Source organism: Psittacula echo, assembly GCF_963264785.1.
Source record: "Psittacula echo genome assembly, chromosome: 17".
Classification (NCBI taxonomy): Eukaryota; Metazoa; Chordata; class Aves; order Psittaciformes; family Psittacidae; genus Psittacula; species Psittacula echo.
This window is the reverse complement of record NC_137753.1, coordinates 8,595,797-8,614,730: the sequence shown is the minus strand read 5'-3', so window position 1 is coordinate 8,614,730 and position 18,934 is coordinate 8,595,797. Positions and strand designations below refer to the sequence as shown.

The 18,934-nt window shown below is 47.7% G+C and overlaps 1 protein-coding gene across 3 annotated transcripts in view; it reads left to right on the top strand.

The window, feature by feature from the left end:
* Positions 1-18,917, top strand: part of CAPZB (capping actin protein of muscle Z-line subunit beta) — a 65,962-nt gene extending 47,045 nt beyond the window's left edge. Inside the window, exons 5-10 of one of the 3 annotated variants that reach the window (XM_080631178.1) lie at positions 3,209-3,350; positions 3,860-3,976; positions 10,857-10,922; positions 12,678-12,754; positions 13,897-14,009; positions 15,815-18,917. In XM_080631178.1, coding sequence (XP_080487304.1) covers positions 3,209-3,350; positions 3,860-3,976; positions 10,857-10,922; positions 12,678-12,754; positions 13,897-13,999 — 505 coding nt within the window. In that variant the 3' untranslated portion in view covers positions 14,000-14,009; positions 15,815-18,917. Of the gene's footprint in view, positions 1-3,208; positions 3,351-3,859; positions 3,977-9,316; positions 10,811-10,856; positions 10,923-12,677; positions 12,755-13,896; positions 14,010-15,814 lie in introns of those variants that run through there. The other 2 variants (XM_080631179.1, XM_080631180.1) reach the window with 2 other exon arrangements.
* Positions 18,918-18,934: the final 17 nt, after the last annotated feature.

Here is an 18,934-nt window from a genome sequence, read left to right as displayed (position 1 = left end):
TGTTTTTGGGCTGTCCCAGTAGGAATTCCTCCTTCTTCAGATCTTTTGTACGTCTCAAAAGCATCTGCTCATTGTGTTGTGCTGAGCCTTGGGTGCTTTGGGAGAGAACTTGTGAAGAAGACAGATTGCCTTGGGGTTTTCTTGATTCCAAGAGTGCATTGTGCAGGAGGAGAACGTGCCACAAGCAGGAGCATCCAGAACAGGCCATCAAAGAAGCTTCTGTTCAACCCAGGAGCTAGGTGGTGCTTCAAAGGGTTTTGCTGCAACCACTGCATGTGACTTTGAGCCTGTGCTCTGCTTTGCCCATCCATTTCTATACCAGAGAAGATGATGCCTTGCAGGAACCTTTTCCAAGCTGGTTACCTCTCCTACTTGGATTTTACTAAGTGCTACTCTTTCATCTGTGCTGAAAGGGTTCCTTGGAGGTAGTCCAGCCTTCCTGCAGCAAATCCAGGTTCATGAATGTATGTTTAAATTCCTACCAATCTGTCATCCAGGTCTCTCTTATGTAGCAGCCAGTTAACCTGTAGCACTTCTTTACTTTTCCTGAAGAAAACAGGTTTCAAGGAATGTTCCCCTCTCCAGACATGCCTTTCCTGGGCTTGGATCATCTTAAATCCCACTGCAGTGCATTTTAGTGTGAGGAAAGGTGAAATCTCACGGAGAGCTCAGTGACATGTATTTGCTCCCCAGGAAGGAGGAGTGACGTTATAATGCTGAAGCCCAGTGTGCCTTGGTTTCATACTGGTTCAGTCACTGGCATTGTTTTGTTGGAGTCTCAGGATGCTGGATCTGGCCATGGCAAAGCAACTTTATTGAAATAGCATGTTGGTATTTAAAACAATATTAATACTATATTTGATTCATTAAATACACAAAGGCAAGTTAAAGTGTTTCCATGTGTGCGCTGTTAGTTCTGGCGGGAGGTTCCTCAGCTGGTTTTATGTGGTTTCAGACAACATTTTAGCACATTCTTAAAATACCCACAAAAGCCTTTATGTAAAATCTCATAAAGGTGAAGCACATAAAAACAATTTTTTTCCCTGTCTCATGTCATTAGGATCAAAGTACAGTAGGTAAGAAGAAATTTCCAAAAGCCTTGTTTTGGTCCCTCTCTTAATGAATGTTTCGTGCTCACAGCAAGCTCATAAAGTGCCTAATGGGGAAACTGTCTGTGCACACAGTCCCATTCGCAGTGCCTGACAGGTCATTTGGAGTGAATTCACTACAGTTGACTATTTTCTTAAGCAAACTTGCCCTAGAAATGGACAAAGAGCTTCAGGTCTCTGCCCTTCGATTCAGGCTGCCCTTTTGGCAAAGGAAAGGTCACTTTGGTTGGAGCTGAGGTTTGCTGCAGGACTGAAATTCCCATTAAGTGCATTAACCAAAATCCATCTGTGAACTCCCCTGGGGATATAAAAAGGGTGTTTCTTGGTTTGTTAGGTTTAAATTGCCTGCTGGAAGTCTGGCTTTAGCATGCCTGTGGAGCAAAGGGGTTTCTTAAGGGTATATGATCAGTGACATGACAAATGTCATAGGACAGTGTGTGTTGGCCTCTTAAATGCTCAGACTAAACCTGGTGATTAGTAGCAGTAGTCACCTATTAAAAATAAAACGATGTAGTGAGTTGCTATGAAGTCGTATGCCCCTCCTGGCATCAGCATTGGGTTTGATACAGGCTTGGATGCATGCGTCTAAAAAGAACTGGGGCTCTTTGGTCATTCTCTCTGTGCAGAGGATGTGCTGAAAGTTACCTGCATTGTTCACATCAACTTCCCAATATCTTCTCCTGACTTGTAGAAAGGATGGGTTCGTGTTCTTGAGTCCACAGCACTTCATAAAGTCCAAACTGCACAGTAAATCACATCTTAAGTGCCACTTACAATCATGAGGCTTGTGGTTGGAAAGGAGGGGAGTGTGAAGGTGGAAGAGTTCAACAAGTTCTTCACGTTGACAGTGAGTGATACTTCTCTTTCTTGTAGAAGAGGAGAAACATGCAGTCACTTGCAGGTCTATGGGATCATCTTGCTCATCAGTGGTTTAATCTGTGCGACTGTCAGTCATAGCAGCTCCTCATGTCTGCATGGTGAGCTTTTGCTGTCCTCCAGACCATGAGTTCTCAGGTATCCTGTGAGCCTTACATGCAGAACAGCAGCAAGTGCGCAGAACAGAAATGTCTGACTACTAAAACCTTGTACCATTCATCTGCTGGCTCAGCTGAAGTTGCCTCTCCTCCTTCCCTTGCCCCTTTGCAGGAGATGGTGCTTCTTGCAGTGTGAGTTCATTGCTGACATCTAAGAGCTGTTATTCCCTGCTCAATATTCCTCGTGGCTGTTTGGTAACTTGAGAGTAGAAACAGTAACGTGCTGTGCCTTACAGGTTTGGTTTTCTAGAAGCCAAAATTGCTTCTTGTGCATCTTTCTCCCTGCGGTGTTAGGTTGTTTACTGTTATTTCAGAGTGCATCTTCCATCTGGCACATCGGGAGCCTTGCACCACTGTTACAAAGGAGAAGTGGGGCTCTGCAGATGTCATTGCATTGCTAGTTTTCTAAGGGTGTGCTTTTTGCTAACAGCAACCTGAGCTTTAGGGAGTCCAGCTTCTTTTCTATTGTATCCAAAGCTGGAATAACACCTAAACCTCCACAGCATCCCTTCGTTTTGAAGAACCTTGGGTTCAGTTCAGCTCTATGTGTAATAAATCAATAACTCGGCTTCACACAAACTTGTGAGGCAGCAGCACAAAGCTCCTTGCTCCCTTTTGTCTGAATTAGCAGACTTGGTTGTAAAGAACTTTCAGGCTTTCCCAATGGAGAGAGAAAATAGGGGGGAGGAAGGCCTGAACTGTAAAATAAAGCCTTACTCTTGGCCTGCTTTGTAGTCGTGCTTTTACCAGCTGTTGTAGTTAATTGGAATCAGAGGAGTTGTTTGCTCAAGGACTGGAGGAATCTGTAACTAGCTCTGTTTCTCACCAGACTTTTATCCTCCTTTAGAGAAATGTCCAGGTTTTTGTAAGGCAAGTCTCTGTGTTATAAAAGGATTCTAACTGCTGTGTTTGCAGGTGTGTAACTGCTGAGAGGGTGCTGCCTTAAAAGAAGGAAGACTCTTTCCTAGGATGTAGAGATTCTGCTTATTTAAGACTATTATTGCTATCTGACTCTGGCTGGGATCCTGCTTACTTTTAACGTGCATATTGCATTGCATCCTGCAGGTATTTTGAAGGTGGAGTCTCCTCTGTCTACCTCTGGGATCTGGATCATGGCTTTGCCGGGGTGATCCTCATTAAGAAAGCTGGAGATGGATCAAAGAAGATAAAGGGATGCTGGGATTCCATCCACGTGGTGGAGGTTCAGGTACAGCCTCTGGGGTAGCTGATACACCCAAGTGCAAACAAACCCCAGTTAATTCCAGCCAGTTGAAGAGCACAGGTGTTCTGCTGAACAATGCAATATTGTCTGAGGGGCTGTGACTGCTTTCCCCTGTTAATTTCTGGATATTCCCTGGAGCAATTTGGATAGAGATAAGTCAGGGCTGCAATCAAAAAGAATCCCGGAAGAATTGGAAGTATGTTACTTTCTGTGCACGTGAGCCTGAGATTATAGATATTTTTTTAACATAAAGCTCTACAGATAAATATCACTAATGAGGTAATAAAGCCAAGGTAATGGGAGGTGAGATGGCTCCAACGAGATTTGCTTTGGAAAATTAGGGGAATGTGCACACTGATTTCTAGGAAACAGGCTGTGCTGTGTGAGTGAGGTTACACATACCTGTCCTGAGGCTTATGGGGTCTGCAGGGCCAGCCACCAGCTAGGCTGGGGAGGGATTTTAACCTTTTGTCTCTATCCCTTTTGTTATCCAGGAGAAATCCAGCGGTCGTACTGCTCATTACAAGCTGACCTCCACAGTGATGCTGTGGCTGCAGACTAATAAGACTGGTTCTGGTACTATGAACCTTGGAGGGAGCCTCACCAGACAGGTACACCTCTATATTGGCATGAGAGGATGCTGCAGCCCCCAGGCATGCCTTTCCTTATTTATGTACCCAGTAGCCCCAGTGAGGCACAGAAAGTTGCTTTTGTGAGGTGCTGTATAAAGATCTCTTCTCCTGCTGTGTGTGCAGCCCAGTGAAACAGTTAATACATAAGTGTGTGATTACAAGGAAGCCCCTTGAACTTTGCTTGGTGGCAGGATAGCTTTCAATTAAACATAGAGAACATTCAGTAGGAGTTTGGACTTGCTTTTAAGTCTTCATTTGTCCTTTGGTATTCCTGTGTTTTTATACTTTGATTTGCATCACCCAGACAGTTTTATTTGTAAGATTTGCCCATTTTCTTACTGGAAGATTCCAATAGGATTATAAAAATACAAGGTGACCTGTTCTGTTACGTCTCTCTTTGAAAAGCCATCAGCAAGCCTCTATTTTGCATTGACTGTAGGATTCCTCTGTTCTTCAAGACACCAGTTATCTTTTAGTATCCTTTATTAGTATTTTCTTCCGGCAGTATGAAGACTGTGATTTATAAAATCTCTTGAAGAAGAAAAGAATCTCTTCTAAACATCTGGGGTTTGTGCCAGCGTTACTTTGACTTCCTCTTGAGAGCTCTGGTTTTGGCAGGGAAAGTGCCAGGCTGATGACTGTTGAGGCAGTGCTGCTGTCTCAGGCTCTGGCAGGCAGGATCTGCTGGGCTTGACTTCCCTGGGTGAAGGTGCTTCTGCCCCAGCCACCTGCCAGAGGAGGCCATCTCCCTGCCTCATGCTGCTGATGAAGTGTGGCTGCTTAAGATGCGGGCTGTGGAAATCAGTGACTCGAGCAAGGTAATAAACTCTGGAGGACAGAAGGCATATTGTATGGTCATGAATGACTGGAGAGATTGGCAGTAGCTGAAACTCCTTTATGAGACTTCCCAGGGCAGACTGTTGCTCTCGATACAAAGGACAATGCAGACTCTGTTAAACACTTCATGTTCTTGTACAGGTTTGAGCCACAAAGAGGAAAGAAGGCTCTATGATTGCAGAGAGAAACCAGGATTGTGTTAGTCTTGCAGCTGCAGTAGCTTGCCTTAGACCTGGGGGATGTTTCTTTCCACGTGGTTGATTTCCAGAAGAAGCTGATGGAAAAGCAGGCAGGGATGAGGCATGTGGAGACAGTTTTGAGCATTGCAAAGCTTTGCAGTAATTACACCTGAGTTATGGTGACGCGGACAAATACTTAATCACAGGCCTTCCTAATACTTGAAATCATAGCTGTAAAGTGGAGGCCAAGGGCTTGACTCTGGCCATGGCCTTATGGTGCACGAGAGCTGTGCCAAGGAAAACAAGAGCCTGTTGAGAATGGGGTGTCCTCAGTACACCTTGGCCTGAACTGCTTTAGGCCTTGTTTAGTTTGACTTTCACTCTCTAAGGTTCAGCAGGGAGATTCATGCTTCTGTCATCATTTGAACAGCAGAGCATTTCATTCATATGTGATGCATTAAAGCAGGGGCCTGCTTCCAATGGAAGTATCCATAAAAAAGCCACTGGGGTAATGATGCACTGCTTCTACACAAACAATGGAAACTTGACTTTCAGAGTGGAGCTTTGGGCTGGAGATTTTCTGTCTGTGGATGTCATAGGAGGCTTAATGGGACAGAATCCACAGCAGAACCTTCATGCTGCCTTGAGCTGAGCTGTGCTATGGGAGGAGGAGCTGTTTGTCCTGAGCCATTTATTTAGCTGTAGCTGGACTAAACTTTGCTGTAAATCCAGTTTGCCACATCACCTAAGGACAGCAGGGGTTATTTTTCCACTTTCTGGTAGGCTTTTTGTAGAGTCTGCGGCAAGCTCAGGCACCAAAAGTAGGTTTTAGTTACCTCTCGATTGCTGTGGTACAGTTTTACCTTGACCCCAGTAATCTGATCTCCTAACCAGAATTTTGTCCATGGTAAATTGTACATGGTTTTGGTCAACTCAACATTTAAGCTCCTTGACCACCTTTGATCCTACAGTGTGAATAGCAGATGCCCTTGTGTTTCAGTGGAAGCTTTTGAAGTGTTCACAAGCTTTGTAATATCCTGGCTTATAAACTGGTGGCAGAGAGAACCTTTGAGTGCTTTGAAAGGGAGCTCTGTTGAGAGCCATTACTTTGAAACCAGTTTTGCCTCGTGGCTGCAAATCGGGCACCTCCTGAGTGATGAACTTGGTGGCTGGGAGCAGGCGCAAAGAACAGCTCCTGGAATGCCTCCTGATTCCCCGCCTCTGTAAGGCATGGAGAGCTGGGCATGGCTGACACTGAAATGCTGTGGGAAGCATTTGCAGCTTCAGGTGGAAACACTTGCTCAGGAATTCCCCTTCCTGATGTCTGCACATTACACTTGGCACAAGTAATCAAGATCTGTGCATGGACAGCGTGGTAGAGCTCAGCTGGGATCTACAAGTTAGAGAACAGTGATTTCTAGACTCTGCTGTCGTCTCCCACCACTGAAATACCATTGTCCTGCATCAGACACAAACACAGAGGGAGGTTTTGGTGCCTTTATCAAGGCTATTTGGAAGAACTTGGCTTTGCATTTCTTGAATATCCCCAGACTCTTGTTCCTGTGAGGCTTCCACTGAGGCCATTCCTCAGTGCTGCACCGAATGTCTAACAATGATTCTTTTCTCTCTTCAGGACACCAGGTGTCTGAGTGTTCTTACACCTTGATTGTGGCCACGCAATGTTATGTGCTGGGTAGATACTACTTGGAGGTCATGTCCCTAGACTTTGTCTACTCTGATGTCACTGAGAAGTGACACATCTCTTCCAATTCATCGAACTACTACTTTTCAGTGGGTATCCCAGGCAGTGGTTCATGTGCTGCTACAGGAGTTGTCTCTGCCTTTGTTTATAGGGGGAAATTAGCTGTACAAGCATTTTATGTTTGTAAGTGGCCAGAATAAGTAAAGAGGGAGAACCACAGTAGATGGAGGAGTTGGCCAGTTTTGGGAGGTTGTAAATCTTTGTGTAGCTTTAATTTACTTTACCTGATGGTTTTGGAATTGGGATAGAGAAGGAGCAAAGTGTTGCACACCGTCTGCCTCGATGAGGGGCCGTGGGTGGAAGTGCTCTATGTCTGAAGGGAAAGGACAGGGCCTGCTCCCTTCTATTTACCCCAAAGGGAGAAGTGCTTGTAGTGAAATGGGGAATGGCAGCAGCCTTTTGGTTACCTTGCACATTCTCCAGTGACTGCAGGTAACTGCCCTGCTTCTGATTCAAGCCAGATGCTTGGCAGATGGTTTTCTCCCTGACAGACATTAGGGTCCCGTCCTCTCTGTGTACATTGGAATCACTTGTGTCGTTTGACACGGCTCTGCATTGCTTTGGCTCAGTTTGGAGGTTTTGAGGCTGCACTTTAAGGTAAGAGCAGCTGGATGATCCGGTTTCATTTCATGCAAAGTAGATGTAGCATTCCCATTCTCTGGCAAAGAGTCAAAACTGCACTTTGTGTGACAGATTTCTGCAGCCCCCTCCTTAAAAGCAAGACTTAGCAGGTGCCTTTTGGGGGCCTCGCTGGGCACAAAGAACCTGTGTGTGTTTCCTACACCACCATGACCATTGTGAGGAAGTTCAAGTTCACCGAGGAAGAAGCTGGCTCCAAACCTATCGTTTATTTACTTCCAGAGGTGTGGAAAGGAGAGGATATAAAGCAGGGGGAAGTGAAGCCTGGGCTTTCACATTAAACCAGCACAGATGTGTGTTGATTTTCATACTTGAAATGCTCTCTAATGAAGGTGGAACAGTCTGCAGGGCTGGATGAAGGCTGCTCTGTTGCGGACTGAGCTCTCCCTGCGCTCAGGAAGATGTGCTCTGTGGTCTGTTACTGCTCCATAAAACACCAGCAGAGACATTCTGCCATTTATCATAATAGGTAAATCCTCTGAGGCTTGTGCTCTGCAATTAGGAGAACCATATATTTTCATCAAGTTGAGCTTTCATGTTAGGTCTATCCCACCGACTTCCAGATGTGAGAATGTGAGCTGAGTCAGGGAGTGTTTTCCTACCAGAGGGATCTTCCAGTTGTAGCTGTTGCAATCCTTAAGCTCTTCCTCAGTGGTTGTCCAGGTTCCTGGAAGCACTGTCTCTTTCACTGCTAACTGAGCAGTGTTTTGGGGTGCAGAGGATAGCAGGGATGAACTGAGCAGAATTGTCCAGGGAATTATTTGTGCCTCACATGAACATCTGGATTTTACGTCCATATAATCAGTTCTATAATGACTGGTTTAGAAAAAGAGAGAGTAGAAGAGCTGAGCATCTCTGGACTTCATGGCATCCAAAGCTGATGTTGCATTCCCAGATTTCCTCATGGTTTTGATGGGACAGTTTGGTAAAGGATGTGGGATAACTTTGGTTACACCGAATAAATACCCATGAAAGGGTAAATTCTCAGCTGATTTCTACAAGCTGCAAGCCCTGTGTAGCTCACAACCTGCATTTATCTTGTTACAGTTTGAACTAAGAGTGGGAGCGGCAGGGCCAGATTTTGCCTTGCTGATATCCAAATAATTCCACATATTTTCCACCTGGAGACTGGAGCCTGCCCCAGGGCCTGTGGCCTGGGAGCCTTTGGCTCACACTCCCTGTTTATGTTTCCTTAAAGAGATTCCATGTTGCTGTGTGGCCAGAGCAGCTGTGGATGTTGTCAGTGCTTCACAGCAAAATGGTGGATGAGTTTCCTTCTTATCTGCCTGGTATTTTTAGATGCTTTTATGATGAACCAAAGTGTTTTCTCCAACTGAACTTTCTCTCTTCGTACTAACTCTTCCTCCAAATCACATCTACGGAAAGCCCAAACAGCTGCTCTGTTCCATGCAGGAAACAGCCAAAGTGACCAGCCAGCCATCGAGAGCTTAATATACCCAGCAGAGAGAGCTTCCCTCTGAGTCAGACTTGCAGCAGATGGCTGGGAGATGAGGCCAGGAAGCCAAGCAGCGTATCTCGATCGGGAGAGGAGCGGCTGAGCCGTGCGCATTGGACTTGGCTCCTTAGCGTCAGGGTTTTGGCTGAGCTCTACAGCAGATGGGGAGTGACAGTGGGAAGATGGGCTGCTTGTTAACATCAACTTCCAGAGAGCAATTTCCCCCTAGAGCAAATTAACCCCTTTCTTTAAGCAGCTATAGACTTTCTGCTCTAGGTCCGGGTGTGGAAGGAGCCTTTAAAGCCCCCCAAAAACTGCTGTTTGGAACAGCCTCTTGGAACATCTGGGCTCCTCTAGCACATGAAAATGTTTTCCTTCTGGCAGCAGTTTTTATAGAGATGTAATAATAGATGTTCTGCAAGAAGATCAAATCATTCTATTTTCAGATTCTGCTGCTCACCATTGAGCTCGGCCTGGCCAGGTGTGGAGGACACTGAGCAGGGAGCCTGTGGAAGTAAATGAGCCCCTGCCCCAGCTCTGGGCCATTTGCTGATACCTCCATACTCAGCCCAGCGTGTTCACGTGTGCGTGTGGAGCTCAGAGTTCACTCTCCAGGCTGAATGTCTCCGTGCCATGTAAACAAGCTGACTGCAATCTAAAGGAGAAATGAAATGTCCTTGTTCTCTTTCTCCCCCCCCTCTTCTAGGCTATCTTTTGCCTCGAGGGCTCCAACTAAATTACATGCTTCCCCAAGCCTGTTAGAGACTTGGCTTATTAGAAGAAACCTGTAGCTGGCCCAGATTTTTCAGCTCTGCCCTGAGGGAAGGATGTGAACAGATGGATATGGGAATTCAGTGGGATTAGTAAAACCCTTTGTAGCCTGTTCTTCCCACTACATTTTTCTCCTGGTTTTGTTTTTGTGCCATCTCAGCACATTTTGGATCACTTGAGGTTCCTGGGACTGGTGTTCATTGTTCAACAGCTTGTCCATGTCTAGCCAGAATGAACTGGGGAAGACAGTCTTTTCCTTAGCAGTATCATGGATGGTCAGCCAAGGCCATGAGGGATGTTTTATGGGGCAAAGTAGGATAGAAATAAAGCAAATGCTGCATTCTGCAGAACCAGCTCCCAGGTTTTGATCTTAGGGGTAAATCTCTCACCCAGTTCAGCTCTTTGCCTTTGTTCAGCCACAGCACGGTATCATTATACACTTCCATTGATCCAGCTCTGAACTTCTACTGCAAAAGGGAAGTCTGCTGCTTTCCCCCCAGCTCTTGCTGCTTTGTGCTTCCTTCCCCTTCAGAGCTAAATGTTGCTTCAGCTTTTTGGTCTGAAAAGAACTGCAGACCATCACCTTTCTCTTTCCATAATCCTGCATCAGTTGAACTCTTCACCGGTGTGGCAGGGAGTTGTGGGGTTTCTATTCTCTGCACCTTCCTTCTCCACTGGCAGGTAAGTAATGTCTAAGGTGTCTTTTGCCAGGAGATGCTGAGAATGGAGAATGTCCCCTGTGTGTGGTGGGAAGTAGCATTTGAGGCAAAGATGAAGAGACGCAGCTGGTTTTGTAGGGGTGTTCACATCTGTTACACTGCCTGCACCATCCTCGTGTGTGTCTCGTCACCAGCAACCTTGTTTTCATTCCACATGCTGGGCTGCTGCATGTTCCATGTTCACTGTCACAGATTTCCTGCAGCCCCTTAGTGTAGGTAGGGGCTGACAGTGTTGTAGGGCCTGTCTGCACCAGGGATCTGCAGCAGGGATCAGTTTGGTTCCTGGAGTTTATTACACTATGTTTCTGTTATCAACATGGGAGACTGTTGAATGCTGGGAAGCTCTCAGTAGGTTTTGCATCTGTTTGCACATAAAGAAGAGTTACTCCAGGATGTGAGACCCACTTGTTCCATCCCTTCCCTTGGTAAGGGAAGCTGGTGTGCAGCTACTGCCAGATTTCCGTGTTCTCAATGGAGCTGTGTTCTTCCTTTCTAGATGGAAAAAGATGAGACTGTGAGTGACTCCTCTCCACACATAGCCAATATCGGACGCTTAGTAGAGGTGAGTGCTGTGAAACCACTTAAGCTTGAGCCTGCTGCAGGTTCTCTTGCCTGTCTTTGGTCCTGTCATAGAACCATAGAATGGCTTGGGTTGGAAGGGACCTCAAAGCTCATCCAGCTCCAACCCCTGCCAAGGGCAGGGACACCTTCCACTAGAGCAGCTTGCTCCAAGCCCCTGTGTCCAACCTGGCCTTGAACACTGCCAGGGATGGGGCAGCCACAGCTGCTCTGGGCACCCTGGGCCAGCGCCTCAGCACCCTCACAGGGAAGAGCTTCTGCCTAAGAGCTCATCTCAGTCTCCCCTCTGGCAGGTTCAAGCCATTCCCCTTGGCCTGTCCCTACAGGCCCTTGTCCAAAGCCCCTCTCCAGGTCCTGTGCCTTAGGATTTTGTTGCCTTTGTCTTTACAAACCAGTTATTTCTATTGTATCAAGTCTGATGGTTTGGATGTTGCTCAGTATGTGACGGATCAGTATTTTCCTATCAGGGCTTCCAGCCATTTGTAGATACAAAATCACTGCTCAGCACTTTGTCTCCTGCTCATTAGAGCAGTAACCTCCCTGTAAGTGCAGTAGAAGTAGTTAACAGTTTCCAACCCCCATGTTTGCTTCTACAGTCGCTTTTGGGTGGCATTATTTACAGTCAAGGTTTGGTGCACAGACCCACCCCTTTCACTGAAGGTTCAGGGTGTATCAAGTGCTCATGAAGTCCACTGGGCTGGGTTTTAGCACTTGATTTTAGGGCTGCTGTCAGTTGTGGATGTTCAGATGATGACTGAAGGTGCCACCTACCCAGAAGGGCTTTGCTGCAATGCCATTTTGCTGTCTCATTGCACTGTCCTGTACAGTGGTGGTGGATTTTCAGAAGGAGCTGGGAACTGAAAGGGGGGCAAGAACACCTTCGTCAATCCCAAGTTTCTGGCTTGAAGGAAAGTGACTTAATGAAAAACTGCTGCTTATTTACAGGATCTTTCCCAAAACTGTTTGCCATGGCACAGAACAGCTGATCTGGCGGCTGTGCTGAGTGGCTGACTGGGACTGGCCACTTCCAGGCTGTTCAGTGCCAGGAAATTACAGAGTAAGGCTGGGACGAAATCCATCCCCCTTTTCTGCAGCTCGGTGCAGAGAAGGGATACCTGGACAGCAGCTGCCCTCTCGTGGTGCAGGAGGATGTGTTGTAGCCTGGAGTAATGGCTGGGAGGAGAGGGCAGGAACAGAGCTGAGCCTTCAGTCCTTTGGTAAGAGCAGAGAGAGAGGCTTGTGAGAATTTAAATAGTAGGAATACACTGGGCTGAAGTCAATTCTACAGAGCAGCTCCAGTGCCTAAAGGGGCTGCAGGAAACCTGGAGAGGGGCTTTGGACAAGGGCCTGTAGGGCCAGGCTGAGGGGAATGGCTTGAACCTGCCAGAGGGGAGACTGAGATGAGCTCTTAGGCAGAAGCTCTTCCCTGTGAGGGTGCTGAGGCGCTGGCCCAGGGTGCCCAGAGAAGCTGTGGCTGCCCCATCCCTGGCAGTGTTCAAGGCTAGGTTGGACACAGGGGCTTGGAGCAAGCTGCTCTAGTGGAAGATGTCCCTGCCCGTGGCAGGGGTTGGAGCTGGATGAGCTTTAAGGTCCCTTCCAACACAAACCAGGCTGTGATTCCAAGATGAAGTGTGGTACCTCAAGATGAACACATGCGATGCACAGAAGAGTGTGGGGGCCCTGGTCCTGAGAACAAGGGACCTCACTGAACATCTGGTTTCTTCCTTTTCATTTCTAGGACATGGAAAACAAAATCAGAAGTACACTGAATGAGATTTATTTTGGAAAAACAAAGGACATCGTGAATGGGCTGAGGTAAGGGGCTTCCAGCTGCCCACTGAACACTCTGCTTCCCACAGGGCCAGTGGTACTGCCCCTGCCAAGCACTGATCTGCTTTTGCTCACTGGAACTCCCAGCTCCTACACAGCCTTGTCATGTCCCTCATTGCCCACCTCCCTGTGCGCTGGAAGCATGATTTGTTGTGTGTTTATGGAACACTTCTACCTTGTAGCTATAGATTTGAAGTGATATTTTAATCCTTTGTTGCCTCAGCAGGAAGGAAACGGCCCACTTGGCCACGCTTGTATTTCAGGATTACTTTTAATGAGGAGTTTTACTTCTCACAGTTGAAAGCTGTGCTTAACTTCTCACTTCTCTTTCTACTGTTCTTAGAGACAGCCAGGTTGGTCCCAGGATTGTAACGTTAATGGTTTGTGGTATTTAGACTTTGTTTTAAACACTGTCCCTCTCTCAACACTATTGGTCAAAACACAGTGTCCAGATGAAGCGAATAAATCCCCTGGGCCTTTCTGTAGGGAAACTCTGCTCTACTTGTCAGCCCTTGCTCACTTCTGGTCAGGAAATCCTAATCTGGGAGCTGTGATGCCAAATGATTTGGTTTTAAACTGCAGCTACACCTCCAAGCACAGTGTGGTGATGTAGAATTCACACCTCCGTGTGCTGCTCCTCTCTCACATCCTGAAACGTGGAAGAAGATGGAGTAATGGTGCTGATTAAATATGTGCACTGCCTTTGCAGCAGCTTGGGCAGGGGAGATGAGGGTGTCTGAGAGAGCAGCTGGGCTGGGGTTTTCCTCCAAGCCCAGCTTTCAGAACAGGCCTCTCTTTTCATTTGTGGTGTGCAGAGGGTTCACCAGGAAGCATTTATGAACATTAGATATGTAACAGAGTCCTTTTCCTTGTGAATGTTGCCAGAAGCTTTTGGAATTGAATCTGTTTCCTGTGTCTCCCCATGGCTCAGTTTGAGTCATGGCACTGGTAACGCACAGAGCATCTGCCTCTTCTCGCTTTTTCCCTGTTCCTTCCAACCTTTGTATTTCCACTCATTCCTCCCGAGTGTGCTCTTTGGTTTCCAGAATAGCAGCCCTGTGTTACTGAGTTCTTCTGACTGTTCTTCTCCCTGTTTACCTCCCTCGTTTCTGAACTGCTCTCTGTAGATCTATTGATGCTATCCCCGACAACCAAAAGTATAAGCAGTTGCAGAGGGAGCTTTCTCAAGTGTTGACCCAGCGCCAGATCTACATCCAGCCTGATAACTAAAGCACTCCAGGTACCCCCTGCCTGTGCGGTGACAACCAGCACTAAACCAGGACTCACCAGCCAAGACCTCTGCATGATAACCCAGACCAGAACTAACCCCTAACTCCTGCAGACTGAGCAATGACGTCTGAGCCGTGCTTCACCCAAGGGTTATTTCCTAATACAGCCAGCTAAATGCTGTGATTTTGGATGTCAGATGTTGCTCCACTTGAAGCAACATTTGGAATGTCACGCTCTGGGATATGGCAGGATTTACCACTTGGCACTCTTAGCTTGGGAGCAAGGAAGGAGCATGTGGTCACATCCCCGAAGTGGCGTTAGCTTGGAGTGATTCGATCCAGAAGCCCTGGGACTCTGTCCCTTGTTACACCATTTCAGTGAATGGTAATCTGAGCATCCTCCCTGCAGGAAGCAGTGAAATCCTGGAATTCTCACAGGTTTGGGGGGGAAAAACCCCAAAAACTGAGTGTTACCCCCCATGACTCCTGAGTAAACGTGAGCTCACGCCACATGCACATCCCTGTTTGCCTGGTGCATCTTGAATCCCTTGGAGCTTGGAAATCCCGTCCTGGTCAAGCTCTACTGAAACATTTCAAGTCTCTGCTTTGTGCTCTGAAGGGCTTTGTTCCTGTGCTCACATTTGCTCCGGAGCTCTCAATGCCTAGCAGTGACTAACCCTGAGCCACTTTAACCTTCCACTCCATAATGAGTTGCAGATGTTGTCTTAAACACGTTAAGCTGACGAAGGGAAAAATGCTCTATTTGTTGATAATGGCCAAGAACCACTTCTTCAGCCTGTGACAAATGCAAATAGCAAATGTATATATTCTTATTAAAGCAGTGGAAGTCTCCAGAGACAAGAGAATGGAAATAGCGTTACAAAACTGTTAGGAAAACAACTGCCACAAAGAGCAGCCGTGTTTACAGGAGCAGCATCCAGGGAAATAAGGTAGCTTTGAGTCCTGGTGTGAAATAGGGTTTGTGTGGGGAGAAAGCCTGCCAAATCCTGACCACTTCTGTGGGAGCAGCTCCTGAAAGGTCCAGTAGTGGTAGTCTCTCAATGATCATATTGAAGAGGGCTTTTGAAAAGTGGGAATTTCTTCCTGTCCCATTGAAAACAGAGGCTCCTGCACAGCTCTTCGGGGGCAGTGAGCCAAGATGACTCCTAAAGGATGTCATTTTTCTTCCACAACCAAGCCTGTAGCAACAGGGAACCCCTGCCATAGCCTTGCTGGCAGAATCTCTGTTCTTCTTCAGCTTGTTTTGATTCCCCAGTGCCCGTAGGTAAGGTACAAACTGGAAAAGCCAATTGGGGAACAGGAACTCCCCCTGGTGAAGCCACCGGAGGGAGGTTTTGCTGTGGCTGCTGGACCCTGGGTGAACAGTCTGCAAAGGGCTCAGGAGCTGCCCTGAGCCTTCTCCCCTTCCTAGGCAGAGGCTGGGTTTTCTCTGCCTTCCCATGGTGGTCCTTTGGAGAGCAGGAGCGCTAACACCCTTTGCTGGTGGGACACTGGGGCTTTTCCAAGCTCTAACACAAACCAGACCTGGGAATCTCCCTCCAGCAGCTGGAGGCTGAGCGGAACTGCTGGGGCAGCGCGTGTCTCTTGGTGCCATCCTTGCTCAAGTGACGTTTGCTTTGATATTCTCACTGGAGTGTTCACTTTGCCTTCTGCTTTCCGTGGTAAACCAGGCGCACTGAGGTCGGTGTCCGCTGAGCCGGGGTTGAGGTGCTTCTCCTTCCTCCCGCCCCATGTGCCAGGAGAACCTGGAACCACCTTCTCTGGCCTCTGACTCGCGTCTCCTTCTTCCCCGCAGGTCTGTGCAGACTTTTGCAGACAAATCAAAACAAGAAGCTCTTAAAAACGACCTGGTGGAGGCTTTGAAGAGAAAGCAGCAAAGTTAAAGTCCTCTCCATGCTAACAAGACATGCCATGCACTCGTTAGATTCCTTTCTTAGAGAACTCATCCCTCCCCTTTGCCCTTTTCTGTTCCGTCACGTCACGATTTGCATTCAGTACTACCCATGCAACGCCATCTCCTCCCCATGAATAAAGCTGTACAAACTTTTTCAGTCTCTGAGGCCTACTTTGCACCACATTTTACCCTTGAGACCTTAGGCTATGTCTGTAGAAGTCCATGTATTTTTTTTTTTCCCCCCTTCTCCTCTTCAACCTTCCCCCCCCCATCTATATGCATAACCACAGATCATTGTTTGTCTTCTCCTCCCCCTCCTCCTGCCTTTTGTTACATTGGTGTAAAAAATGTAAAACAAGAATTTATTAAATACTGTGGTGTGTGAAAGAAGAACTGGAAAACAGGAAAAAAAGACTAATAAATCTATTCCACGTATGTCTGGGGCTGGGCACAGGGAATGGCTGCTGGGAGGGAGGGAGGGGAGAGGGGGTGTTCCTCAGGGTTGTACTGTACTGAGTAAACCCATTGCAAGGAGATGTTGATGAGGAGACCTGCTGAGAGCTCTGCTCTTCCAGAGCCTGGTTCCCATGCGCTTTTCTGTCAATTTTTATGGAATGCAAAAAAAGGGTTTTCTTTTTGGTTTGATTTTGGGTTTGGTTTTATTTTTTTTTTGTAAAGCTTAAATTGAATCTACATCTGAGATTGAGCCTCCATAGAAAAACCAGAAAAAAAGAGAAAAAAAGACTAAAATGACAATAAAAAAACCTCCCAGGAAGCAGCGTGTGTGCCACTGGTGTCCTTATTTCTCTTCCCTTCCTTACAGGATAACTTGGGGGTTGCGCTGGCAATGCTCTTCTGCAGTGCCTGAGGCTGTCGCTGGGGCTGAGGTAGGCGGATAGTGCTTGAAAACGATGGCGAAAGTCAGCAATCCATCAGCCTCTCGTTATCTGGCCATGGAAAGTGGGAAAGTGGCTTTTTTCCCTGTTTTTCTACCTTTTTTTCTCATCTTCAGATGAGCTGAAACTTGTTTAACAAGGGTGGGATGTCCTGCTACCCACAGCTGTAGCTGCGTCACTCATGGGCCTGATGCCCTTCCAGGATGCTGGCACTGGGATGTCAGCATCCCGTGGCTGGGATTGGCACTTCCAGCATCCAGCAAACATGGGACAGATGGATTTAGAGAAGGATTAGTCCAGCTTTGCTGGGACTGTTCTAAATGGTTGAGGGGAACCCATGTGCCAAAGCATTCCAGTTCACTTGACAGCTTGAGGTGGGTGCTTCCAGCCACTGGTGCTCGCTCGCCCAGAAGCTCCTCAGGTTGGGTCTCTGTGTCAGTTGTGAGCCTTGTGTAGACTTCCCCCTCCTTAAGCACGTGGTGGGACCCTGCCTAGCTCCCATCTGCTGGGGTTACAACTGATCCTGCTGAACCCAAGGAAGCAAATACCCGCCAGGCTGTTCCTGCATGTGGGACAGTGGAATTCACCTCTGGGTGAACCCGTGCAAAGTGAGACCTGGCATTACTATTAACATGCTCTAATGTTGCTTTTCCAATGTGACCCATTTCACATCCACACATCTGTAGGGGGTTATGGAGTGTTCACTCAGGGGCCTCTGGTCTGCAGCTCAGCTCACACAGGTCAGGTTGCTCCAAGCCCTGTCCAGCCTGGTGCTGCCAGAGATGGGGCATTGTTCCTTTCTCTTCCCAAAGCCACTGATGGTTTGTGCCTCCTCTTGTCTATCGCTTCCCTCTGCAGAACCTGCAGGTCCCAGCTCTGTGGGGGACGGGGCTTTGTTACAGCCTCAGAGAGAGGGGAACCTCAGCCAGAGGCTCCTTATGATACCAGTTTCCACGCACCACTACCCCAATGGCTGCTGGTGCATTACATCCCCTGTACTGTGCAGCAGCAGCAGCCACCCACCTCGTGCCATGTTCCCCAGCCTGAGGGAAAGAAACAGGAAGTTAGCTTTGTCCTTAACCTGTGCTTTGGATGCACCTCTGGGACCAAACTGGGGGGGCTTATATATATATATATATGTGTGTGTGTGTGTGTGTGTATTTACCTCTTATGTTAGAATGTCCTTGTCCAGCATTAAGAAAAACCTCAGTGAAACAGGGCAGTTATGTAATGTTGTGAGCGGCAGAAATGTAGCTGTTTCAGCCAGACCCTCCCCAGCATTCCAGGTCTGAGGCTAAAACCCCTCCTTGGCTAAAGGCAAGCCCCAGGGTCTTTGTAATGACCAGGAACTGAGATCTAATGCAGCTGTGCTCTCTGCCTTGCTTGGAATCTGCTCCTGGTTTGTGTTAGGGCTGGATGCAGGCTGTTCTGCTGCAATTCCTAGGGAAGGAGAGCAGAGGAAATCTCGCTGGCTCAGAGATGGGGAAGAGCAGAGCAGCTCCAGCAAGCCTGGAGGGGAGAATCATGGATTAATGCTGTGAAAAACCCACCCACTTTGTTCAAGGGGCTCAGAGAGGCTGAAAAATACCTGCTCTTTCCAAAGGCAAATTGGCAGCTCCAGAGATGGGCACAGGAGTGTCTGAATTAACCTGCTGGTGCACTCTGATGGGCACTGGGACTCCCGTTCCACACTTGATCCAGGCTGTGCTGTGTAGGCTCAGAGCTGTGGCTCTGCTGCCTCCGTGAGAGGGTGAAGCAGACAGAAAGCGACTTCCTTGGGAAGGACAAGTGTCACAGGACTGGCTGAGGCATTGCAAGTGGATGATGAGGCAGCTAAAGCTGAACAGGGACAGGGAAGTGCTGGGTAGTGGGGAAGTGGAGGAAAAGGGAGCAAAATCAGAGTTAATGGTGACTGCAGGGAGAGGAGAGTTCTTGGGTTTAAAAGGACAAGTTAATAAGATCCCAGAATGGCTTGGGTTGGAAGGGACCTCAAAGCTCATCCAGCTCCAACCCCTGCCAAGGGCAGGGACACCTTCCACTAGAGCAGCTTGCTCTAAGCCCCTGTGTCCAACCTGGCCTTGAACACTGCCAGGGATGGGGCAGCCACAGCTTCTCTGGGCACCCT